Source organism: Syngnathus scovelli, chromosome 11 (genome assembly GCF_024217435.2).
Source record: "Syngnathus scovelli strain Florida chromosome 11, RoL_Ssco_1.2, whole genome shotgun sequence".
In the NCBI taxonomy this organism is placed as follows: Eukaryota; Metazoa; Chordata; class Actinopteri; order Syngnathiformes; family Syngnathidae; genus Syngnathus; species Syngnathus scovelli.
The window spans coordinates 1210842-1233466 of record NC_090857.1 but is presented as its reverse complement, the minus strand read 5'-3'; the positions used below and the strand labels follow the sequence as shown (position 1 = coordinate 1233466).

Below are 22625 nucleotides of genomic sequence, written 5' to 3'. Positions count from 1 at the left end.
CACAAACCACCTAAAATAAAGCCTGAAAATTGGGAACTCAATACGCCAGCGTGTTAATTTCACTCTGCAGAGTTCCTGCTTCTGCATAAAGTTGTTTTTGAGCATCACTTGCAGATGTTCTCTCGTGTTTCTGTTTGTCTCATCTGGTCTTCAGTGGACCATCAGGGTTGGCTTGGCAAAGTTTCCCTTTGATGCTCCAGCAAAAACTGCGTGTCAAATGTAGCGAACCAGCATGTTAGTGACGCGGCTGTTTCTCGTTTTTGAAACAATAGCGATAGCGTTCGGTTGGATTAAAGCATATTCCGAGCATGCTCGCCCTTGTTGACCTGTTTCTGTGAAGAACAAACAAACGTAGCAAGAAAGTGTTACTGTCACTTGTCCTTTTGTATGTTTGTAATGTGCAATCTACCCAAATATTTGTAATGCTGTTTCATTAAAACAAAAACTTTTAAGTGTCCTAATTTGCTAAGCATTTTTTTGTTGAAGGTAGCGTGATTTGATTTTGTTTTGAAGGCAGACCGCACAATGGATTAGTCCCCAGTCAATCACAACGATTCCCACTCACATTCAAACATTCACCGAGTGGAAACAGAACCGATGCGGCTTGCAAATTCTCAACCATAGTCGTCATGGTGATGAAAATCTGGCCTTGTCATTTGCATGAGGCAGGGTCACACCCAAGTGATTTCAATCAAATTTGCTTGAAAGTGGCTCCGGATCCTTCCTTCCTTCCTCCAGATCATCATGTTTAGAGTGGAGAAACCAAGCTTGGTTGTTGTCCCCTTGGTGGTTTAATCTCACAATTCATGATCAAGCAAGCACTCCAGAAGTATTTCTACACAAAAACTCAAAATGCCAATTTGCATGTCATGGCCCCTTTAAGGCAACCTCGAAAGAATTTGTTTGTCCCCATTGAAGACTCGGGTACTAAATCCACGGCCCACCTCTGCGCAATAATCCGCAGCTGCAGTAAAATTGCTAACCGGCAAAACAAAAGCCGGGCAGCTCGAAAACGAGGCCCTGAGACCAGACGCAAAAGCGACCCCGGCCAGGAAGCTGAGCTTTTAGCGCGTACTTCCTTTTACTGCCGACGCTCTGTCACAAAGTCTCTCCAGAGTGAGTCGTCACTTCCCGGCGTCCCCATGAGAGGGGGAAAAAAAGTCGTGGAGAGTAAGAGAGAGAGAGAGAGAGCTGCCTCGTCACCCCTGGTTCTCCTAAATAAGCAGTGATCTGTTGAACCGCTGCCAACGGAGGCTGGCCCAAACCTTTGCAGTGCAACTTTTACAAGCCGAGCCGTCGACAGCAGGAAGGCAAAAGGACCCAGAGACCAGACTTGCGTGAGAGGGGGGGGGATTTTTCTCCTCTACTTTTCTCCTCTTCTTTTTGCAGTTCAAAAAAGGTCAATTGTTTGAGGATGACGGGAGGATTTTTCTCATGCTGACGTCACGGAGAGAGCTGTCTTGGATATCGCCTGTCACATTGTGGACACACTTGCAAGTCTTCAAAGGTTTTCTCTTTCAACGCCCCTCTTTGCGTTACACTTGTTTCTTCGCCGTACCATCACGGACCTCCTTGTTGACTGCAAATGGTGGATTAAAAGGTTCACCGTTGTCCTCACTTGACTCTGGTGGCAAATCTCAGACAAAACAAAGCTCCCAGGCAGGTGCAGGACGACTAAAAAGACGAGCAGCCAAGAATGGGATCCTCCAGGCATGGACTACCTGGGAAGGATGCCAAGTGCTGACAAAAGGCTTAGCGAGGAACAAGTCGTTTGCAGCCAAACACGTCGGGAAACCGTTTGGACGGTTTCATCCGGAACGGCGTCAAACCTGGTTGGCGTCGCTTCCAGCCCGCCTGTAAGTAGTCACTTTGGATTCTTTTAAGCTGCTTTTCCTCGTCTTGCTCTATCCTGTAATCCCGCAAACAAACGAGACTTCTTTGTGAGGACACCACGGCCCTAAGCCGAGACCCCTTTTGAAGTCGCTCGCTCGGGGATGGCATCCGCCCGCCATGGGGGTACAATGGGAGCCGTGTTGTGGTACTTTCCGACTTTTTCCGTCCTGGAAGGAGCGAGAAGGAAAAGAAGAAGAAGAAGAAGAAGAAGGCAATGGCTTGGTCACTTTTCTCATCTTCCATTCCTTCCCGCCTATTTTAAGGTCTGCGACAACGTGGCCTCATTTGCCTCAGGCTCACCTGCAGGCATTTCATATTTTCACTTTTATCTGCATTTCGACATTCCTCAGCACATTACATTGTATCGAAATTGATATCGAGGATTATTTGGAGCTGGCGAGCTTTGGAAGGCACACCATCAAAGCTGAAACAGTGGCTTTATTTACGTGGAAATGGTCATTAGATGAAGTTTTGGCACTAAGTATTAGCAGAGCTTGCGGTGCCTTCGACTAGATTTACAACATGCCCAATTCAAATTGAATGCCTCTTTCAAGCGTCACGTATCCCATATGCTTGTGTTTACATTCACGAAACAAGCCACATGAGCACAAGAACACACTGCATGTAATACCCCCCCCGCCCCCCCTTGATTTAAATGACAGTAACCACCACATTAATCCACTGGCCCCTGTCAACAACAACAAAATATTGAAGAATGGAAAGACCTCTATGTAGCATATTTCGACGATATCTAATATTTGCTGCTAATTGCTGCAGTTTCGATTTACAGTGAGTGTTTAATTCTATTCTGTTTATTTGTGTTTGAGCGGACGTGAATATTTCGAGCTGGTATTGACGTATGTTCCATCTGCGCATTTACACTGCTCCCACATTTGGCAAATACACGAGATGTATCACATTCGGAGAGGCCTGATTTCACTCGAGGTATCCGATAGAGTTTTTTTTCTATTTACACTGCCGTGACCTACATCCAAAAGTTGTTTGTTCCTTCATGTGTCACTTGAACCATGCAGTGTTAATCTGCACATCATTTTTGTCATGCATTCCAAAACAAATAAATCCAAAATAATATTAATAAATAATCCAAGATGCTAGTTTAGATAGGCGCTGACATTGGCAATAAATTAATTAATCTTTTATATGAATTTCTCTGGTAATTCGCAAAATATTAGTTCTGTAGATCTATTTCTTTTTGGGGGTTTGTACGCTATTGTAGGTTTATGATCTCTGTGTAATTTCAGTCGTATTGTATTGTACATCAAGAAATGAAATAATAAAAGTAGGTGTAATCAAAGCACATTCAAAAAACTACCTATAGCAAACAAATAGGTAGTCTTGGGCTGCTTAAATTGTTCTTGTTTATGTATTTTTCTAATCTTAAACCATCGCACTCAATACAATATACTCGATAAACAGTATAGTGTAGAGACAGTATGTACCAGAAACAAATAAAAATGCAGCCTTGATTGGTTATTACAATAATTAACTTCATGTGAACAGTTTATAGCAGTGTACAATACAATGGTTGTGCTTCCAAACCCGCATGAACCTGATCCAGATAGAACCAGAAATCCGGGTTTGCTGCATGAAGAGGCTTGCAAAGCAATGCAAAATTGGAGCAGCTTGTGTGTGTCTGCAAATCACACACACATGCACGCACACACACACGCTTTTTTTTCTTCAATTTGACCCTGGGGTCGGTCCAATTTTTAATCCTGCATTCGCAAGTGTGTACGTTAAGCACGGTCAATTTGGTTCTCTTCTCCTGCAATTCCCACATTACTAAGATGAGACCGTTGGGATCAAAGTCTCCTTTTTGTTTTTTTTTATCAGAAGACACACACGCACACACGCATAAACACACACTGCTCTTCCTGTTTGTTAGCGCCGCTGAGTTATGGCCTATAAACAGCGTTTGATCAGCCTTCTCAGACTCCACACACATTAAACAGTTGCAGCAATGAAGCAGCCAATTACCAAATGAAGAAACTGCGTGGGTGGGGAAGGGGGGGGGGGATGTTTTCAGTGTGTGTGTGTGTGTGCATGTGCCTGTGTGTATTCCTGTTTGTGCACTATCCATGTGAAATCGATCTTGAGATTAACATCTGGATGGTCCAGATGTTCCATTACTGTCTGCACATTTGTCTCAGCAGGTTTCCGGTGAGTCTATCACCACAATTAAATTAAATCCCATGAAACATATTCACTCCTTGTTCTTTTCTCCATGTATTCAAATTCTTTATACACATTTTCACCTCTTAAATGTCCCCCTGGCAATTTCTGCAATCGGCAGTGTGCGCTAGAACGAAGAAGAATGAGGCAATAGAAGGCAAGGAATTGCTTGTATAGACACAAAAGAGAGCGAGAGATAGAGAGAGAGCCATCCCACCGAGAAAATTCACTCAGCGATGGCGCTCTTAAAGTTCTGTGCTCAAGCCTGGAGGAAGAAGATGCTGGTAAGGGTGGGCTCGGTGTTGTTTTCGTGGTTCTCATGAGGTGGTTTAGTGCCAAGAAAGCGGTACGTTGTCCGCATGCCAAACTGCATGTCAATGAGGCGAAATAAAAGGCGGTACAAGAGCCAATAAGGATGCCAGATGCTCCTTGTAATGTCTCAAGCTGACACTTGTTCAGGGAAAGTCATCATCTGGTCTGCAAAGGTTTACGTCCAACCAAAAACAAGGAGCATCTATATTTCTCAGCAACTGGGACTTTTGATGAACATCTCAATTTCATTAAATCCAACCAAACGTGGACAAGCGGAATAAGAACATGAGAAATAAATGATTGTTTGTCGACAAGGGCCTCTTGATTGAGTCAGCTCCCCAACTGAGAACCTCAGGAGGCGAGCAGCTTTGTTTCTTTGTCGTCAATCATCCAGCTTTGTTTTTACCTGAATGAATCCAATGACTCATTGGTGGCGTCCCGCTCTCTCATGACCTTGTGGCGGCCCCTGCGACAAGGAGCACATCCTACCGCCGCCAAAACATTTCAATCACCGTCGCCATGAATCGGGCCAAAGTGGAATCAGGGACCATAATGAAGAGCCCAGACGCTTTTCAGCCACTGTCGTTCACATGCTAATTTATGCAAAGAGTCCACAGCCCAGCAAAGGCTAATTGCAAGCACATCCAAACACTCGACACTGACCAAATTGGATCCAAAATATGGCAAAATACTGTCAATGTATGTATGAAACTAATATCATACTGATTTTGTTATCAATAGGACAATTTCAATTTAGATTCTTATAGTTGATATACTAAATCCTAGTGCTGTTTTATTTGTCATTTGAAAAGGAGACAACTGAAGTATGTGAGCTGTAAGTTTTCCCTTCATTTTTTCAACAATGTTCATTCTTTCGAGGCATTCAAATGAGAAAATTGACTGTGTCTATGCAATTAGCATACTATATAAAGATATTGCTTGCTTTTGGCACCTTCTACCAATAAATTGATTCGAGGAGATTCATTTGAGAATGTGCTCCCGTATTATCGCCAAGGAACAATGTTGAAGTGAGTTGAGGAGCTTCATTTAGACAAAAGTAGTGCTTTGCATCTACAGGCAATTTTCAAGGGGCATCCACAAACATCATCAACGGAACTAAATGTGCTCTTTTCTTGTGCCATAGATGAACAAATGATCTTCTGCCTTGCCTTGCCTTGCCTTTCTTCTGTCCTTTGGGCTGAGGTAGTAGATTGAATAGTTGTGGGGTTTGTGTCCCCTCTGAGATAACTATACAATCTACTGTCTTTGCCCGTGAGACAGCTCGCTCGCCGCCGACAAGGTGGACAAAAATAGCGCAAAGTGAGCCCATTTGCACTTAATGGTGAGTGGAGCCTAGCGAGATGAGGTAGTAGGTTGTATAGTTTGTGGGATGCTGCCAGCCGCCCCAAGAGGTGATAACTATACACTCTATTACCTTCCTTGAGGGGCACAAAGAGAAGCTTATCGTCCTTGTGGGGTCTTTATGAGCGTCATCGGCATGCTTTTGCGAATAATATTGATGTTCAACCATTTTGTTTAGATTTGAAATAAAGAACAGTTGGCTATCAACCCAATGTGGCTCCGTTTTGTTTGTCAGTATGTGTATGAGGAATAAAGCTTTCTTCTGATTTAATCCAGGTTTAAAAAAAATCCCCCCCCACACATACCTTTTAGTAATTTCATTAAGCTTTGTCAGTGTTTTGAAATGTACTTTTAACATTGAGTCATGTTGTATATGAAATGCGCCGTATAAATAAAGCTGCATTTAATTGTACACCTACATTTTTGTCCTCCTCGATATTAATAAGGCAAACATTCCTTTTCATTCAGGCGGCACGTAGTTAGTAATGACACATTTGTTTGCTATACATGTCAAGTGACCTCTGCGAGTAATTGTGAAAGTAATTCCAGTGGCATGTGATGCGCTCTGTGGAGAAGTATACCTGAAACAAAAGGCATCATCAAATCTGAAAGTAGAACCTACACACAAGCGGAACTTGAGGCTTTTTTTCTTGATGTTGTGGTTGATTTCATATATCCATATATATGTGGGTTTTCCTAAAATGAATCACGCAAGACAAACAACACTGTGTGGAAAACAGCGTTGGGACAAATGACCATTCCGTCTGCTGACATTTGCTCGTGCACAGCACTCATTAGAAGAAACAAACCAAGAGCTGCTTCCTGACGCTGCAAAAGTGTCAGTCTTAAGAGGAATAGAAAGAAGCACACGACTTCCGCAAACAAATTCAAGGATGAGATACATTGTGTCAGAGCCACAGAGAAGATAGGATGCACACGGGCGAGGTGGTCTACGCCTCGTTGGAGGTGCTCATAGCCATCTGCTGCGTTGTGGGAAACGCCCTGGTCATCGTGGCTGTGCAGACAACCCAAAGTGTCGGGCAGGCCACCTTCTGTCTGATCCTGTCGCTGGCGGCGGCTGACTGCGCGGTGGGCCTCGTGGCCATCCCGCTGGCCGTGCTGGTGGACGGCAGGGTGAGCACGTCCTTTGGCGCCTGCCTCTTCATCAGCTGTGTGGTCATCCTGTTGACCCTGGTGTCCATTTTATCCCTCCTGGCTATTTCGCTGGACCGCTTTCTCCGGGTGTACGTCCCGCGCAGGTAAGCGTCATACTGACAGCTGTTTTGAATATTTGGCTTGCTTCATTGAGCCAAATGACAGGAAAATTACACACACATTTAAAAAAGAACGGTAGCCCGTTAATAATCATATTTCTTTAGGAGTCTGTCTGTCTGCAATCAATCACGCTAGCTTTGGCTATATTGTGATCCCCGATTGTTCTAAAAGAAAAAAAATCTTATTCGCAGTACCTTACGGCACGAGTGGCAAGGAAAAAATCATTCATCGGGTGATTTGTGACAACACACGCCAAGATGACAAGGTTTCACAATGCTCCAAGCAACCTGATGAAACATCCATTCTGTTTCGTTTCCAGGTATAAAAGGACGGTCACGCAAAGACATTCATGGTGTGCCGTCGCTGCGTGTTGGCTTATCGCTCTGCCTCTGAGTTTTGCGCCCATGCTCGGCTGGCACAACCAAGACGTGACTTCCCCCAACTCCACCTTCACCTGCCAGTTCATCGCTGTGATTCCCATGTCCTACCTGGTGTATTTCAACTTCTTCCTCTGCATCCTGACTCCGCTGTTGGTCATGTCGGCGCTGTACGGCTACATCTTCTGCGTCATTCGCGGCAGCCTCAGAGAAAAGCCGGGCAACGGTGTCCAGGCCAAATCTCACATCTACCTGAAGAAAGAGAGGCAGTTGGCGGGTTCTCTTGTCCTGGTCCTGGCCCTCTTTGCCCTCTCTTGGATTCCGCTGCATGTGCTGAACTGCATTGCCTACTTTGAAATAGCCTCGGTGCCGGTGAGCGCTTTCCACGTGGGTATCGTGTTGTCTCACGCCAACTCTGCCGTGAACCCGGTGGTGTATGCCCTTAAGATACGCAAGATCAGGACGGCTTACCTGACGATCTGGAGGAGATACCTCGCATGCAAGGACGAGCTTCAAGGCTCTCAGTCCAGCCAGACCACAGACAACAACCAAAGTAGCATCAGTATGGACAACAATGTGCAACTTCATGCCAAAATTAGTTATCTTGTGGAAAAATGACTTTTTAAACGCATGCATAGAGATGAAATGGGGCAACAAATAATGACAACGGGTTTAAAGCTGTGGTATCATGAAGGCTGTTGAAAGTTAAAGCTACAGCTATTCCGCCATCTGGTGGTTTTTTAGAGTGCTTGATATGCAACGCGTTTATTTGCATACTCACCCATTCCATTAGGATAAGTTGGTTTTGAGTCCTCCTCAATGTGCGCGGAGTAGAACTGCATCATTGTGTGGTACTTTGTGAAAAATTCTTGTGATGCTGAGGGTGGAAGCCAAACTTTCATGTTAAAACATCATTTCTTTTAACATCTTTAGACAACTATATATAATCTAATATATTTCAATATAACCGAATAGAATAGAAAAAAAAATACCCAACCACAAAGATCTCACTCCCTGTTGCTTAGGCTGAGTTAACAACCAATCAGCTGTTAACTTTTAGCAACTTCTTTACCATGTATCCATCAAAGTATCACTAGCTGAGTCAAAAATATATATTTCTTTAAGATGAAAATACATTTCTCCATGTTCCCTCACTTTCTTATCGTGATGTGTACGCTCGCTGCAATCAGCACTAATGCATCCATCTACCAATTAAAGATATATTCAAAAAGGCTTGCCAAAAAGCATCCTTCCTGCAATTACACTGAGACCACATCCCTCTAAAACACACACACACACGCACGCACGCACGCACGCACGCACACACACACACACGCACGTGCACACACACACACACACACACACACACAGACTTCTAACCACTATTGCAGAAAGCAACATCTCTCCCCTGAATCACTGGCTTGCATTCACATAATAGAGGGAGAAACAGAAAGGGAGAGAGAGAGAGAGAGAGAGAGAGAGAGAGAGAGAGAGAGAGAGAGAGAGAGAGAGAGAGAGAGAGAGAGAGAGAGAGAGAGAGAGAGAGAGAGAGAGAGAGAGAGATTGCAAGACTTGTGATACTCTGCAGAAACTGTGCAGCCTGCATTTGGCATCTCCAACATCTCAGGAAGAACACGATGGACGGTAGAAAAGTGGAAGGCAGTAGTTGGTCCCATTTGCATCCATAAGGGTGAACCATGTCATCCTTTCCTGGGGTGAAGGTACGGGGGAACGTGGACACGGTGTACGTTTCGGTGGAGGCGATCATCGCCCTGGCATCGGTGGTGGGCAACGTGCTGGTGGTGCTGGTGGTGTGCGTGAACCCGGCCCTGCGGAACACCACTTTCTGTTTCATCGTGTCCCTGGCGGTGGCTGACATCGCTGTGGGCGTGCTGGTGATCCCGCTGGCCGTCACCATCAGTCTGGGTATCAGTACGCAGTTCTACACGTGCCTCTTCCTGTCCTGCCTGCTGGTGATCATCACTCAGGGTTCGATCTTGTCGCTGCTCGCCATCGCCGTCGACCGCTACTTGAGGGTCAAAATACCAACCAGGTGAAGAAAAAAAAAAAACATGCCCATGTTTGTCCTGTGTTGAAACCGTAGCACTGTCTTGTCTGAAACTATCATTCCAATTTGAAACCATCCAACGTGAAACGCTTAGCCCATCTTGAAATAGTAATTTGCAACTCTACACTTTCTTCATGCAGTAATATGAAAAACTTAAAACCTGCTTTCGCGTTTTTGCTGTTTGATTTCCGACAATGGTTGTACAGCTCGCTTGTTATTTTCTTTTCGGCCGCATTAAATTCATTTGCTTTGGCAGAATATTTGACATCATCCTCATCTTTAAAGTCCAAAGAAATGTAGTCGTCCACTCTCATTTAACAAACAACAGCCTTTACGAGGCTTTTCAGTCTAGTTTTGGCCTCCTCCCCCACGGGACTGAAACAGCCCTATTAAAAATGACTTCTGATCTCTTCGTTGCAGCGGACTCCACTTCACTTTCCACCCTCATCCTCCTTAATCTAAGTGCTGCCTTTTTCACAATTTTACACAGCTCTATTGAGGCCTTGAATGGCTCTTCTCTCCACCTCTAGAACCACCTCAGCACCTCAACTGGGTTTCTTTGACCACTTTCAAATGCAAACTCAAAACACGGCATTTTAAGATCACCCTAACCCCACTCTAAGTGCACTGCATTGTATTTCATTTTCTTCTATATAATCCCGCGTTGATTTTTATTGGTGTACAGTGTCTTAGAGGGTCTCCAAAGGCACTCCCAAATAAAAATGTCTTATTATTGTTGACACAAAAGCAGACATCAGCTCATTCCGCTAAGCCGTTCAATCGCCGTGAGGTTGACTCCCGTTGTTGTTTACGTCTTTCATAGCACCGTATATCCTTTGGCGATCAATGCACTGTACATCGCAGGCTTTCAGCAAAATTAAAATGTCTGCCCAAATAAGTGACTTACGCAAGAGTCTGTAAAAAGGCAGCAGCTGTCTTTTTCCATTGCCCATATCTCACTTGATGCTTTTATTGTTTCCGGACGGTGATTTTCAAAAGGTACAGCAGCATTGTGACGCAGCGGCGTGCATATGTGGCTGTCTGCCTGTGCTGGCTGGTCTCCTTCCTCGCTGGCCTGGTGCCCATGGTGGGCTGGAACAACCGCCAGGTCTTGGGCAACCTGAGCGGATCCGACTACATGGTGTGCGAGTTCACCGCCGTCATGAGGATGGACTACATGGTCTACTTCAACTTCTTCGGCTGGGTGGTGGTGCCCCTGGCCGTCATGATCGCACTCTACGCCGAGATCTTCCGCGTCATCCGCCGGCAGCTGAACCGGCGGGCCGAGGCCACGTCGGACGGCGAGCGCTACTACCGCAAGGAGCTGAAGCTGGCCAAGTCCCTGGCTTTGGTGGTGTTGCTCTTCGCAGTGTGCTGGCTGCCTCTTCACATCATCAATTGCCTGGACTTCTTCCACCCGGGCCGCGCCACGCCTAAGATGCTGGTGTACGCGGGTATCTTCATGTCGCACGTCAACTCGGCGCTCAACCCGATGGTGTACGCCTTCCGGATCAAGCGCTTCCGCGTTACGCTGCTGGAGGTGGTGCGGGGCTGCGGGGCATGCTGTGGCGGCGCGAGGGCAAGCCCGTATCCCAACAGCATGCCGCCACTCGCCGAGAAAGTGGACGCGGCCTTGCCACAAGGTCTGCAGCGTGTCGACGACGCCAAGTGAAGCGTTCGTAGCTTTCCATGCGGACCTTCTAAGTGACACATTAGAGCAGCGGGTTCTCAAAATGGGGATCCAGAAATTCGAGGCTGGTCGATGAGCCCAAGTTTGGGGTACAGCGGAACGATTGGATTGGATCGATAAGGCCTCAGAATGCAATTTTTAGTCTGCAAAAACCAATTAAATTCAAAACTGCTTTCATTTTGGATTTGTCAGGTTTGATTTCCTATATGTCTTATTTATTTATTTATATTGTTTCTGCTCATTTCAGTGCTTAAGAAATGCAGTCTACAGGTGCAAGCCAATGTGTTCAGTAAGTTAACAACAACTGTTTTTCATATTAAGTCATAGCTCATTTGCCTTTATTTTAGAAAAAGACCAAATGGCCTGGCTACATTTCTTGATTCGAAACTGAATTCCTAATTAAATTCCCTTACATTTAATTCAAAACCCAATGTCCTTCTTTGAGGCTTTATTGGAAACCGTAAAGTAAGTTCTGGACAGCACTCTTGCCAACCATTTTCATACGATTGAGTCAATTTGTTTCTCCGAACATAACCCTCCCTCACAATGACGCAGCTGCTTATAGTCTCACCATCTGCCAGCTTCATCCTTGATGAGGGATTTCAAAATTGCTGAGTGTGTCCTAATCCGCAAGCCTTCATCTTAGCAAAGCCAGGTGCCTCACATTTCTTACTTCTGCAACGCACCTCTCACACAACAGAGGCTAAAAATCTTCCCTTTCTCACATCGTCCAGGGTTAATTTAATCAGGTAGGATTATCCTTGTATGAAATTCCAATGGGCGTTTTTCCCTTAATAAGTTTTCATTGTGGTCATCAGACAAGAAGGTTCCTCATTCAAGGGCTGCGCAATGGCAGATCCGCACGCAGCCGGGGACGCGGAGGCTCCCCAGTCTGACGTGGATGAAGCTGATGCAGCCTTGTTACACTTTAGCAAATACAACGAAGTTCGGCAAGCGCGTTCGTGGCAGCAGTGGAGCTCCAGAGAGAAGGCCAACTACTACATCGACCGCTTCTTCGTTGGCTTCCTGATGGTCTTTCTGCTCGTGCTGCTGGGCGAGTGTGCGTACAAAATGTGGTACGTGACCAACGTGAGGAAGATTGCCGAGTTTGCGTCTGACTCCGTAGGCTTCCTCTTTAATTGGCTCCTCGCCCAGGAGGAACATGAGGACCTGGCTGAACTTTGAATTACAGCCAGGTAATTTTTCAGCATTGTTTTAAGTGTGAAAGAAAATAGATCAACCTGATAGACAAATTGTCACATATATTATTTTATGTCAGGGAAATAAACATGTACGCCACAAACTGAGTCAATTTGTACTTTCATAATCAGTGATGAGAAAGTATTGATAGAAGAGGATTTTTCAGCTCGGCCGATCTGTTTTTCACTCCATGCACCCTGAGATGTTTTCATATGAATTTACTAAATCAATATTAGCATTTTAACTCAGTAGCTTCCAGGTCGTGTGACCTATTGACCTCAAACAGTGCAGAATGATATGTACTGGTTGAGATACACCTCGTCTAATATCATTTGAATGCTTCAAATATTTGATATGAATTTATTACTGTAAATAGTAGCGTTTTCGTTCAATAACTTGAAGGTCATGTGAACCGACTCCATTAAAATGCACTGCTGAGAATAATTTAAATGTGCATGTCAGTAATCCATTCTTTATTTTGAAAAACAACATAAAAAAATCATTATACTGAGGCATATTCAAAATTCCTTGTAAATTGCCTAACGTTATTTTTGAAAATGGGTTGTTGACAGCCCAATAGAACTGAATAACAGCAAAATCATACTCAATGAAAAATGCACCAAAAATTGCTTTAAGGCAGCATTATACAGTGACGTCATGACGTCATGACAGGCGTCTAAATGGACCAATTGGATCGCAGCCTTCCAGTCCTACATATTTCGGGAACGCCCCTCCTTCCGTCCCACTCTGACGGATTTCCGAGCGTGACCGACGTTTCGTGTCTTTTTAGACTTAAAGTAAGTTAAAACCACCAATGTTTGTCTCGTGTACGATGACTTAAGTAAATGTTAATAGTATTAAGAAGCGTATACCCAATACCTAGTTCTCATGGGCGACCAATAACGTTTTAGCCGGAGCGAAATGCTGTTTTGTGTCAGAAATGGAGGACGGTGAAGACAGTCCTCCGCCATGCTGCCATTGTTTGATATATTTCTACAACGATTAATTATAGCGTATATTCTTTACGCTGAATAAGATCACCATACGTAGTCTGACCTTTAACCACGTTTAAAATGCTGATCGGAGGCGACGCTCAATGTTAGGGTAGCTTATGCTATTATAGATAGAACAGCTCCAGGGGCGTAGATAGCTCACCCGGGGTGGTCCAGTGGACCTCGTCAAGCATCCAAATAAAGTAGAATTTTACGTCACTATTTTTTTTATTAGAATTAATAAACTATAATTTCAGCTCATTTGGAATGCTTGTGTGTTGTTGACAGAATGCGTTACGTGGCCGCTTACCTGTTGGCTGTGCTCGGTGGGAACACCAGCCCCGCGGCCAAAGACATCAAGGCCATTTTGAGCAGCGTAGGGATTGAGGCTGAGGATGATCGCTTAAACAAGGTATGCAGTTATTTATGCAGTACTCTATACACTACCACAAAGAACTTAAGAATCTACATTAATCATACCTTTAAATTCCTGACTCCTCCACATTGGAAATTTATCTTCCAACAAGAATCTGTTTTCTGTACAGGTCATTAGTGAGCTGGAAGGGAAAAACATCAATGAAGTTATGAATTCAGGTAAATTTTTTCATAATAATGCACTTTTAAGATGCGGCACCGGGAAATGCTGAACTTTCCTTTTTTCCTTGCAGGCCTCTCTAAGCTAGCCTCCGTACCAGCGGGTGGCGCTGTGGCAGCTGCTCCTGCTGCTGCAGGAGGTGCCTCAAGCGCTGCAGCCGCACCTGCTGCTGGTAAGTCTTTGCTACCGATTTACTTGATTCCCAAATTCTGTACCCCAGTGTACAATCAAGATTTAGGTGTACTTTGAATTATTATGGAAGCACACAGATTTAAGCAATCCTGACGGTCACTAATTTATTTTTCAGCGGAAGAGAAAAAGGAGGAGAAGAAAGAAGAATCTGAAGAGTCGGATGAAGACATGGGCTTTGGACTCTTTGATTAATCTGCCTTTACTTCTAAAAAGCAATAAAGTAAAAGGTTTACGCAGAAAAGTGTTTGAGCCACCCTTTATTTTTCTTGCTTACTCCTCACAAAGGATTTCAAAAAATGTTACAGGCACGAGAGGAGGCAAATGTTTTCTACGGACGAGTCATGCTGCCAATGTGGAGTCAACATTTTTGACAAACATACTGCAAAAGCGCTTGAATGACGTAGCCCAGTCCGAAAATGTTCATTCCGCATTGGCAGTAGTTTTACGGTGAGGGCAAAATTTATGTTCCAGATGTTTACCCTAGACAATGACCAACACAACAAAACTCCCCCAAAAATGTCAGTTGTAGTACAGCGACTGCCCTGCAGGATGCAGTAAATTGCCATCTGAGATAACTTCCCACAACAGAGATCTGACAGCCAACAAACAAGTCTACTTTGATAGAAAGAAAGCTGGATATGTGCTGGGCTCTTAATTTCTCACACATTGTTTCTTGTTTAAGTCCCAATGAATAATGAATGAGTTTTCACATCATTGTTTTTAAAATGTATTTAAAAGAAATACATTTCATTTCTCGTTTCCTCATGAGCGATCACACAAGAATACATTTGGAATAGCCTTAAAATCAACCTGGACTGAGAAAGAACACACCAGATTATATTTTTAAAACTACAGAAAATATACAATCTAAAGAGCTAGTTTCTGTCAGTGATGCTACATTATAAAAAATGAAAAGTCTTGTATACGTTTATAACCAATATGTAATTTATGGATATTTCTTTACATAGTAAGCCTTTTTTTCCCCCACAGGACATTGCACCATGCTCATATCTTCACCCACACGCTGCGGTCACAGTGGTATCACTGCTGTAAATTTTCCACTTCCTGTTTCACTTAGTTCTCCAAGAAGCGAACTGTGCTGGAGTTGCAATGTTGACCCTCCGACAGACAGCACATGTTTACATTTAGGACGTCACAGGGAGTCTGAGGCTTAATGATTAATGCAGTTGTGTGAAGGCCAATTCTGCTTTTATTCCATATTTTAAATGTTTTGGCACAGATAGAACCTTTTGCAAAAAAAAAAAAAATGTTTGCAAATTTGAGATGACAGCTGCGTCAAAGCAATCGGTAAAAAGTGTAAGGCGTTCCTCGTCGTGGCCATCTGCCTGCGGGGCCAACCTGTTCCTCAGGTGGGATCCATCAGCGTACGCTTCAGCCTAGATTCTGACACACTGCCACATTCCATCTGTTTAACTACACGTTAGCATTATTAGGCCAAGATGGGGTGCGGCAAGGCTCTGTGTTACATCATTCAAACGGCAAATATTCCTAAAGGTCTCGACACGGTGGAATTTCCGAACCGCATTCTGCATGCTTCCGCACATCCACATTGTTGTTTCTACTAGTCCTGAATTAAAGTCTTCGCTTGACAAAAGGTGCGGCACTGGTTTGAGTTCTTCCCATTGGCTTCCTGTGCTTTTAGCATAGGCCAACAAAACACATGTTAATCTATTCCACCTTTGCCCTTCCCTTCATCCCAAAACAGCTTTTGTTGATTTGACATATTTATTTGCAAGATGAATGCCTGCATTCACATTCAAAACAGAATTTCACATTTGATTTGCGCTTCTAATAAATAAGACAACTAACATCTTAATTGTGAAATTGTGGGATTGTAAACAGTATTGCACAGTTGTTTTTTTTTAACTAAATTAAGTAAACATCACATTTATTACATAAACACTGGATTTCCATGGCGGCTCCAAATTAACGCTTATACAGTACATAAACTCTACAAATATGTAATAATTGCCCTTTTTTTGTTTTAGTTGGCCTGAACTAACTCCTCCGCCAATAACTTAAATGGTCTACATCTGTTTAGCAACAAATGTTTAGCTTATCTAACAATGATATAGCATATTTGGACCACATTTAATTGAGTGTTTTTCTCAATATAGGTGCCATGCCCAAAATATAAAATCTCAACTATGTTACAGAGCCCTGCAGCATGACTCCAACAAAATAGTAGACCAAGCTACTATGGTATTACATTTGGAATGTCTTCAAAGCATCCGTGTCAGCATGTTGTGTAAGCACAAATGAAACTTGAACCTCATCCTTAACTCCGGGAACTGGTTCCACCATTTGCGTAGCTGCCTCCTCTGTCATTAGGGATGTTCCGAACACGCCTAGAAGAGAACGCAGATCAATTAAAAAAAACAAATTATTACAAAATACGTAATCGTGTATTGTAGAACAGTGATTGCCAACAATTGTGTCGTCAGAGATCAAGTGTGTGACATGAAATTACCCAATTCAACCCAATTGGTGGAACAAGATTTATTAACACAAACAATGTAAAAAAAAAATTCTTGGTTGAGTTATCTATGCAAAAAAATGATGCTAATTTCTTACTTGTTTATATTCAAATCGGTCTTGTAGGTAGCGGTTCCCCAGGCCGGTGATGTAGCCGACGTTTTGCCGGGAGAGGCTGGCGACGCGAGCTGTGAAGTCCAACGTGAAGGCCAGCTTGACCAGCTCCGGTGCTGTGGACGGGATGATGGGTTGCATGCGCGTGGGTGACGCCTCCTTCAACAAGTAAGCGTCAGCTAGCCTTTGGAAGGAAGAGTATGACAACCCTTGGAAGAAATTCCTCAGGGTGGAATTGTCTTTAATCTGCAAGGAAAACCAGAGTTAAAATGTCAGGCAAGAAAATCCTTCATGTTGACTTCTAGTAAAACCGATACTATGTTAGGATCTATGCTGATGTCTTCAGAGGTGACCGTTGTTTACAACTTTGAAAGTCAGGAGTGAGCGATAATGCAGGACGAGATAAGAGCACACGCAGGTTGAAGCTTGAACTTTGACTACCACGACGTCTTATCACCTCATTTGTGAAATCATGTTTGACCCATTTAACAACCTTCACCATTTAGCCATAACTTAACCATCGCATTGTTTTCACACACCTACCTATTTTGATGCTTGCCTATCACCAATGTTTTCAACCTACCAATGTCTCCTCAAGAAATCTATCAATCTAACCTACCTACCATCCTACCATTACCATTATCCTTCCATTACCCATCCAACCTACTACCTATCATACCTTCTTAATTAGCGAGCTTGCAACCAAACCTATATCTATATGGCTTTTGTGAGGCCGAAACCCCGTATGTCACTCACAATCGGGCAAACATCACGTTTTTTGAATAGCCGACTAACCTTGTCGTCGATAGCGTCTCCCTGCTCCTTCGTCAAAGCGATGATCCGGTTGATGACTTCCTCTAGGAAAAGAAAAATAAACACCACGTTGAGTTGGTATGCCTGACAGCAGCTGCTACCATCACACATTGACTGAAAATAAAATAGATGTTAACCTACCCACAGACATGCCTGACCGTTCCTCGAACTTGCTCATCTAACCGCATATCTAACCTAAGCCTGACCTACAACCCCAATCGACCCATCTGAGCATTTACCAACCTACCCACGTAACTAACTAGGCCCCGTACAGCTCACACCTACCTGTGTTGGGTTGTCAGCTATGTGAACCACTAAAGGAGCAAAGGCCACCAAACACGTGTCCTTACCATCTGACATAGTCACCACGTCCTCATTCTCCTTGACCTCATGGAGAATCTTCTCCAGTTCCTCGGACATCTTCTCATAGTAGGAGATGGTCGGTTCCACACTCACCACAGCTGAAAATCAAAAACGGGACATTAGTAAAGGTACTGCAAAGGACCGACTGGAAACGATCCTGATTTTTGGGTGGGAAAATGATTGGTTGTTCACTCCAAGTATCATGTCGCTATTCGTCTCGTTATGCCAGCGAGATGCGTTTTTTAGATCATACCTTCTACTCCGGCAATGTCTTCCGGGTCGCACGCCTCTCTCTTGATCTTAGTATGGGACAGCCGCCTCTTGGAGAACCTTCTTTTCAAACTCATTCTCTTTGACGACGACTTCTTTGTGGAGGAGGTCGGAGTCGAGGCGGGCAGGCACACAGCGGTGCGGTCCGCGTCATCGTCGGAAGCTTCGGGAATGTTGGACGAACACTCCTGCACCTCGTCTTTCTCCTCAGTGCTCCGTCGCGAGAACAGACCCAGGAAGGTCTTCCACAAGGAGGGCTTTTTGTTCTTCTTGGACTTCTTGCTGACATTGTTGTCGGGCGGTATGTCCGGGGGAGTTTCGGTGGGAGCAAGTGAGTGGAAAGTCCCGTCGTTCAGGGCCCCGGCCAAATGAATGGAAGGGTCGCTGGAATGTCTCCGGTGACTTTTGGGGATGGTCACCCACTTGAGTTTGCGCTCGTGACGCTTGTGTCGCAGTGACTCATCGTTGAGGCTGAGGCTGCGTTTGACATAGACTTCCAGAAGACGCCGCGTGTCATTGGGCGTCACGAAAATCACAGAACTGTCGTTGGGCCGTTGCTGGGCTGTCTGCGCTTCCATGGTGGGGTAACTGCAACCACAAGAGGATAGAGAACACTTTGTAGAAATAATAAAGTCATGAAGAGTTTGCGAGTTGTTTCCTGTAAATGACTCACCTTCATAGGAAATCAACACAAAGCAAGCTGTCGGATTAGAGGTTTGTTGTTGCTCAATAATAAATCTTTTGGAGGCATTGAAAAAACACATACGACATACAAGTAACATACAGTATGAGTCAGATCAAATGGAATACAGCGCTCGTATTCCAGACAATTCATAAATACAGCGATATCTAGCGAATAGAATCAATGTTTTTATTCTTGTTTAGTTTGTGCTTTATTTGAACATCAATACATTTGACAAAAAAAGGAGTAATAACTTCATCATATTTATTTATCATTCTTATTTTTTAAGTTTATTTTTTCATGAATATATTTGCATTGAATACACACTTTAACTTTGTATTTTTGTGTTTTGCTTAAGCAATTTAGTACACTTTGGATTGAAACATTTCTGTACGCTCTATAAAAGAAACTAAATGAAGTGCAAACAACTTGCTACAATCCAGTTATTTGCATCAGGCCTTTTTGCGTATATCATAAAGTGACATATGACTACAGAAAAAGAAATTAGTTCTTGCATCATTAGAGACATTGACGCACAAATATTGATTTATCATGAGAAAAACAACAGGTGATCAGCTAAACTCACCACCATTAAGTGCTGTATATGTAACCTTAAAAGCATTCATCTACAAAATATACACATTGATAACATTGATATTCTAAAAAAATAATAATAATCAAGCGAAAAGACTTACATAGTGCAATGAGTTGACGATCAAAACGTCTATTTCTCTGTGTGTGCTTTCAATAGAGGAACTACACTCCTGTGCAGCTTCTTGCTTGTTGGCCGCTTTTGTGCTCCACTTCCTTACCTAGACTTGTGTGATGTCACCAACCTTGTCAGTTTACGGGGCGGGGATGGAAACTCCCCCTTCACCTGCACCAAAAAGGCGTCAACCTTTCCATAAATGGCGCTGGCTGACTCGAGGAACCTTGCTGACCCACTTTCTATTCTTTTCATCCAATTGCATCCCTCCATGTCATCAATAATAGGATGGTATATTATTTCAGTGTAATGTAAAACACTTTCAAATCACCTGCACCAAACAGGCGTCAACCTTTCCATAAATGGCGCTGGCTGACTCGAAGAACCTTGCTGACCCACTTTCTATTCTTTTCATCCAATTGCATCCCTCCATGTCATCAATAATAGGATGGTCTATTATTTCAGTGTAATGTAAAACACTTTCAAATGATAGCAACGTGTTTTGGATCATATCATTCAAACTAATAACAAACACTTTTAGAAGATACTCTAGATATTGTTATATTCCTGATAGGTGTTACATTTCTCTGCACTGGACCCAAGTGACCCTAACCCCCAAAACAGTGCCATCTGCTGTTTTTGCTAGGGCAGTTTGTCACTTGCCCTTATTGTAATATAAATGGGAAGAACTTTTTCATGTAGGTTTCCTGCAGCTCATTACCATTTTGTCTGGTTTTTAAAAAATCTAAACCAAAAGCTATTGCAAAGTGCAACCTTGTCCTCAAAATCAGGGTACTGGATGGACACGCCGCTGGTCAATAAGAGATAGCGTCTCTAAGCTTCAGAACATCAGTCAGCGCATCCTGGCAACATACTTAACTCAAAGACTGAACTTTGACAGCTGTTTTACATGCAGCTCATGAGCCGTTTGCAGTGTGAGCAGAAATCGGACTCTTTGATATGTTTGGGACTGTTTCCAAGGAGGGGCAGTCGGTGCTTGTTCAGTCACTCCACCGTGCTATTATAAGACCATGTTGTAAAAATGCTGTGTAATATAATTTTGGAACGCAATCTTGGAAATATGGAAAGTATTACAACAAAAATACAAAAACAAATAAAAAAGGACAACATTTAGCAAATAAGGGAGAAATATTGCTGTAAAAAATACAAATACTATTGGAAGACTATTGGAAGTAATATAGAAAGTATTTGGGAAAAATACAGCCTTCAGTTAATAAAACGATAGAAACAATATAACAAATACAAGAAGCAAAACCAAATATTACAAAAATAGTAACATTTTAATCAGTCTAAATTATCCGTCCGTCCGTCTGTCAGTCATCTGCACACCTTCGGGCAAATTTGGAATTCTAAATGATATTAAATAAACATGTTTGAAGTACAAAATTGAAAAAGATACAAGTCATGCATAAACCAAAACAGAGTTTTAAAATAAAATGCAAAAAGGTAATACAGCAAAAAAAAAAAAAACAAATGAAAAACAATAACATGACAGAAATACCAAAATGTCAGCTTAAAAGAAATTGAAATATTTCACAAAAATACTATCCAAAATGCCCCAAAATAAATATTTTTAGAGTGCGGTGTAAAACCGCTTTGTTACATTTCAGCTGACCTTGGCATTGATTTCTCCACATTCTTTTGGTGTAATACCTGATGAATTATAAATGACAGCAGCATCAAATCAGTATTAACCTTGTGTGACTCAAGTGTGTGTGTGTGTGTGTGTGTGTGTGTGTGTGTGTGTGTGTGTGTGTGTGTGTGTGCCTGATGGTCGCCGTTCAGTCAGTCATCCATTGCCTCCACAAGGACACGTTTGTTCTCAACAATGGACGCTTTTCTAAATGATTCATCTGCTTACATTTAAAGCAAAGTCAGAACAAGGGTCCATTAAGATAAAATGCAAAAACCCCAAAAATAGACAATAAGTGCAAAATATTTGATAAAATAACAAAATATAATGACAAAACACTTCACTATCAACATATAACAAAATATAAACATCTTAAAAACATAATACTAAATATATACATGCAAATTAAAAATGCTACATGAAAAATAAAAATAAAGAAATATTTGAAAAAAAAAAAAATTGGGGTAAAGCACACCAAACCAAAATTTATAATACACAAATAAAGTAAAATCTAAAAATATATTAGCTATAACAGAAAATTGGAAAAAAGTATAAATCCATTCAACAGTAGCGTCGACTGTGAGATGAGCATATTAGCCAAATGATGAGTGGGAGACTCCACACACTTAGCATACATGTTTAATGGAAGGCACTCTTTACAGAATTAACAACATGTCATTCACACATTCATTTTTTACAACTGAGCTGCGAAGAAGTCAAGTGGACTAACTCCATTCTGGTCACCTTCAAGTTAAGCCCAGAAATAAACAGTTGACAGGTCAAAGTTTACTTCCAATATTGACACATGGGGCGGCAATGAATTTTTGCACTCAGCACCCATCCTGTAGGATCAGTGTGCTATTTACACTCTCCCTCCACAATGGAGTTAGCACCACTCTGCTTCTCAGTCGCTCAACTGTACTCCATAAGAATAAGTGCTTCTTCCTAAAATAAAGTGCAGAGCAACCAAGTCACTAAAGGATCTTATTGGCTACCATAGGAATTATTGCTGTTTTGCTGGGGTCAAACAGAGTTCCCCTACGCGCACGTGGCAACATTATTGCATTTACTACGTTCATTGCAAGATTACATTCTCAGCCATTGTTCTAAAAATTCTACTTCCAAATGTCACATTGTTATAATTGAAATGGGGCATGCGCATCTAACGGTCTCACATGATTACCACTGGAGCAGCCATCCTTATAATTAGCTACATTCATTACGTCAAACTTTAGTACGAGCCTCATTTCTGTATGGCATGCAGTATAAATGGTACATGATTACATTTCGAGTGTGCAGCTCCTCCTAATACATCATAAAGCTTACAGTTGTGATAATAAATGTTCTTCCCTGTGCGTATTTAAGCCTCACTAGTGCA

General features: G+C 42.8%; 4 protein-coding genes and 1 long non-coding RNA gene across 7 annotated transcripts; 3 read left to right on the top strand and 2 right to left on the bottom strand.

Moving 5' to 3' along the window:
- The first annotated feature begins 999 nt into the window (after positions 1–999).
- On the top strand, positions 1000–8645 carry LOC125977635 (adenosine receptor A1). 2 transcript variants are annotated; one of them, XM_049734417.2, is made up of 2 exons: positions 1000–1856; positions 7355–8645. In XM_049734417.2, exons 1-2 carry the CDS (start codon positions 1435–1437, stop codon positions 8028–8030), a joined length of 1098 nt encoding a protein of 365 aa, XP_049590374.1. In that variant the 5' UTR covers positions 1000–1434; the 3' UTR covers positions 8031–8645. The 2 variants fall into 2 exon arrangements, with proteins under 2 accessions (XP_049590374.1, XP_049590375.1); XM_049734418.1 differs by lacking the exon at positions 1000–1856 and adding an exon at positions 6691–7019.
- Positions 6423–7853, bottom strand: LOC125977642 (uncharacterized). The gene is made up of 2 exons (XR_007484709.2): positions 7764–7853; positions 6423–7664 (listed from the first exon to the last, which is right to left on the bottom strand). It is a non-coding gene; the product is annotated as an uncharacterized lncRNA (long non-coding RNA).
- A 464-nt stretch (positions 8646–9109) lies between the features above and the next one.
- On the top strand, positions 9110–12477 carry LOC125977637 (adenosine receptor A1). The gene is made up of 3 exons (XM_049734422.2): positions 9110–9465; positions 10480–11919; positions 11989–12477. Exons 1-2 carry the CDS (start codon positions 9110–9112, stop codon positions 11150–11152), a joined length of 1029 nt encoding a protein of 342 aa, XP_049590379.1. The 3' UTR covers positions 11153–11919; positions 11989–12477.
- Positions 12478–13012: 535 nt separating this feature from the next.
- rplp2 (ribosomal protein, large P2) lies at positions 13013–14390 on the top strand. Its single transcript, XM_049734428.2, has 5 exons — positions 13013–13167; positions 13651–13774; positions 13908–13956; positions 14031–14129; positions 14265–14390. Exons 2-5 carry the CDS (start codon positions 13652–13654, stop codon positions 14339–14341), a joined length of 348 nt encoding a protein of 115 aa, XP_049590385.1. The 5' UTR covers positions 13013–13167; position 13651; the 3' UTR covers positions 14342–14390.
- Positions 13652–19723, bottom strand: LOC125977636 (apoptosis facilitator Bcl-2-like protein 14). Of its 2 annotated transcripts, XM_049734421.2 has the most exons (7): positions 19583–19688; positions 18879–18943; positions 18189–18793; positions 17923–18033; positions 17555–17616; positions 16745–17005; positions 13652–16518 (listed from the first exon to the last, which is right to left on the bottom strand). In XM_049734421.2, exons 3-7 carry the CDS (start codon positions 18781–18783, stop codon positions 16498–16500), a joined length of 1050 nt encoding a protein of 349 aa, XP_049590378.1. In that variant the 5' UTR covers positions 18784–18793; positions 18879–18943; positions 19583–19688; the 3' UTR covers positions 13652–16497. The 2 variants fall into 2 exon arrangements, with proteins under 2 accessions (XP_049590378.1, XP_049590376.1); XM_049734419.2 differs by lacking the exon at positions 18879–18943 and having other exon boundaries at positions 19583–19723.
- Between the last annotated feature and the right edge of the window lie 2902 nt (positions 19724–22625).

Coding starts and splice junctions, on each gene's coding strand:
- LOC125977636 (XM_049734419.2), bottom strand. CDS start 18,783: ATGGAAGCGCAGACAGCCCAGCAACGGCCCAACGACAGTTCTGTGATT. Junction 17,617..17,922: donor CGTGGTGACTATGTCAGATG/GTAAGGACACGT, acceptor TTCTTTTCCTAG/AGGAAGTCATCAACCGGATC. Junction 16,519..16,744: donor ACCGATTTGAATATAAACAA/GTAAGAAATTAG, acceptor GTTCTCTTCTAG/GCGTGTTCGGAACATCCCTA.
- LOC125977635 (XM_049734417.2), top strand. CDS start 1,435: ATGCTGACGTCACGGAGAGAGCTGTCTTGGATATCGCCTGTCACATTG. Junction 1,857..7,354: donor GCGTCGCTTCCAGCCCGCCT/GTAAGTAGTCAC, acceptor TTTCGTTTCCAG/GTATAAAAGGACGGTCACGC.
- LOC125977637 (XM_049734422.2), top strand. CDS start 9,110: ATGTCATCCTTTCCTGGGGTGAAGGTACGGGGGAACGTGGACACGGTG. Junction 9,466..10,479: donor AGGGTCAAAATACCAACCAG/GTGAAGAAAAAA, acceptor GATTTTCAAAAG/GTACAGCAGCATTGTGACGC.
- rplp2 (XM_049734428.2), top strand. CDS start 13,652: ATGCGTTACGTGGCCGCTTACCTGTTGGCTGTGCTCGGTGGGAACACC. Junction 13,775..13,907: donor AGGATGATCGCTTAAACAAG/GTATGCAGTTAT, acceptor TTTTCTGTACAG/GTCATTAGTGAGCTGGAAGG. Junction 13,957..14,030: donor CAATGAAGTTATGAATTCAG/GTAAATTTTTTC, acceptor TTTTCCTTGCAG/GCCTCTCTAAGCTAGCCTCC.